At 46.5% G+C, this 2500-nt stretch overlaps 1 protein-coding gene across 1 annotated transcript in view; it reads left to right on the top strand.

Moving 5' to 3' along the window:
- LOC143296409 (uncharacterized) overlaps positions 1–1770 on the top strand; it is a 16459-nt gene extending 14689 nt beyond the window's left edge. The window contains exon 2 of the mRNA XM_076608303.1: positions 1–1770. This exon is cut by the window's left edge and continues 332 nt beyond it. Coding sequence (XP_076464418.1) covers positions 1–463 — 463 coding nt within the window. The 3' untranslated portion in view covers positions 464–1770.
- Positions 1771–2500: the final 730 nt, after the last annotated feature.

The raw sequence follows: 2500 nt of genomic DNA, 5'->3' as shown, positions 1-2500 counted from the left end.
CCTCCACTCCATGCAGACGTTCGGGCTCCCTTCGTCTTCGTCTTCTTCCTCCTCCTCCTCCTCCTCGGGTTCCTCGCTGCCGGGCCGCAAGGAACGGAGGCCGATCCGAGGCAGCCGAAAAGCTGTGGTGGTGACGAAGAAGACGTACCTGAAGAAGGAGTGGTGCAAAACACAGCCCCTCAAGCAGGTGGTCCGCATGCGGGGCTGCCTGCGGACTAAGATCCTCAACAACTTCTGCTACGGCCAGTGCAACTCGTTCTTCATCCCCAAGAAGGCGCGGCGCGACAAGAACGCTGAGGCCTTCCTCTCCTGCGGCTTCTGCCGGCCCCGGAGGTTCCGCTGGATCCTGGTGACCCTCAGGTGCCCCGGCAAGCACGGGCTGCGCTTCAAGCGGAAGCGCGTGCAGTTCATCAAGAAGTGCCGCTGCATGGCGCAGGAGGTCAGCATGCCTCCGCTGTCCTAGGTACCGCGTCCCTCCCCAGCAGGACGACGCCTGAACCTCCTCCTCTCACTCCTACCGTCCTCCTCCTCCTCCTCCTCTTCCTCCATGGAGTCAGGAACAACAACAACAACAACAGAAAAGCATGTCTCTCTTCCTCCTCCTCCCTCACACCCCATCCACACCTTTGTGTAACTGACTGTTGACCGTTCGTGTCCTGATCAGTAGTGTGTGTTACACTCAAGGCCCTGACCCAGCGCGTTCGGTTTATAGCGAAGGCCAGGCATCTGCTGGTGTTCTTTTGTTGAAAATTATTTTATTTTCTAATATTCATATTCATATCCACATTATTATTATTATTATTATTATTATTATTATTATTATGCAGATGTGGTGTGTAGCGTAGCCAACACGGTTCAGTCCGCGCGCGCTGTGTCACACCACCACCTTGAAATGAAACTGACACCGGCTGTTATACTGCCGGTGCACACACACACACACACACACACACACACACACACACACTGCTCTACTCCGGTATGTTGCCACTGATGAATGTGAATTGATGGTGTAGGCTGGTCAGTACTGGAACGTGTCTCCTCCTCCCCCCTCCTCCTCCTCCTCCTCCTCTTCCTCCTCCAGTGGGATAAACAACCCTTTGAATAGTCGTTGAGTCAAGACTTTTTTTTTGCGGTCTTTTTTTTTTTTTTTTTCCACACAAAAAAAGGTGGGTCATGATGTCGCTGGCAAGTTTGAAAGAGAGAGAGAGAGAGAGAGAGAGACCCACCAAAACGGCGTTTTGACGTTGGAAGGTGTCCAGTGATGTCATTGGAGTATGGCTGCCTGCATGGCGGGGTGGGAGTTAAAAACGGTCATACACGTAAAAGCCCACTCGTGTACTTGGGGAGTGAACGTGGGGAGTCAGTTACAGCCCCACGAACGAAGAAGAAGAAGAAGAAGAAGAAGAAGTTATTGGCGTGTTTGAAAGACGATACTGTGACGTTACTGGCAAGTAAAAAAAAAAAAAAAAAAAAAAAAAAAAAAAAAAAAAAAAAGGAGAGAGAAGCAGGTCCTTGATACAGCTGGCATCGGAACTGTATGGCTGAGTCTTGACAACACGCAACATTTTTGTGTGTGCTTTCTTCGGCAGCGAAGAGGGCGAGAGTCTACACAGGGTGGTTGGAGGTTGAGTAAAAAACAAACAAAAAACAAACAACAAAAAAAACTGTCTGTGATTTTTCATGGTTCCTCTGGCTAACACTGACACAACCACCTGGCCCGGAACATGATGACGTCACAGCCCGTCACGTCACGGAGACACTGTAGCGTGTTGCTCATCATCATCATCATCATCATCATCACCACTACCATTATTATCATCTTGCAGGTCTTTTTGGTTAATTAACTGATTGTGATATACATTAAAAAAAAAAAAAGAGAGAGAAAAAAAAAGACGGTCAGCGGACTTGTGGGTCAGCTGTAGGCAATACAAACACTTCTGAGTTTTTTTTAATTTTTTTTTGTTTTTTTTGTTTTTTTCTCCTTTTTTTTCTTTCTTTTTTTTATTATTAAAATGTTTGTGTCGCTTGCTACCTATCATCTGACTGGGTGTTAACGTTTTTGACAACGGTTCTGGTTTTGTACGAGACGGGTTTAAAAGCAAGTCTTGTAACTGTGACGAGGGGGGGGGGGTGAGGGTGGGGGGGGGGTATGTATGTATCTGAGGAATATAAAATTGTGGATGTATATTTCATTTTTAAGAAATCGATAGTTGTAATTAACACTGGTAAGGAACCGTATATCGTGTTTCTTTTTTTTTACCCATATAATAGTCTCACTATACCCCCCCCACGCCCCTCCCCCCAAGGAAAAACAGAGAGAGAGAGAGAGAGAGAGAGTGCAATATATCGGCATATATCGAAGGTGTATAAGAGGTTCCTTCCTATAATATTTACGTACATAACGATAACAAAAAAAAAAAAAAAAAAAAAAAAAAAAAAAGGCTAAAGGAATTACCCCCCCACCTCCCCCTAAACACCCACCCACCCACCGAATGATATA

Source organism: Babylonia areolata, chromosome 21 (assembly GCF_041734735.1).
Source record: "Babylonia areolata isolate BAREFJ2019XMU chromosome 21, ASM4173473v1, whole genome shotgun sequence".
In the NCBI taxonomy this organism is placed as follows: Eukaryota; Metazoa; Mollusca; class Gastropoda; order Neogastropoda; family Buccinidae; genus Babylonia; species Babylonia areolata.
This window is presented reverse-complemented; position numbering and strand designations above follow the sequence as displayed.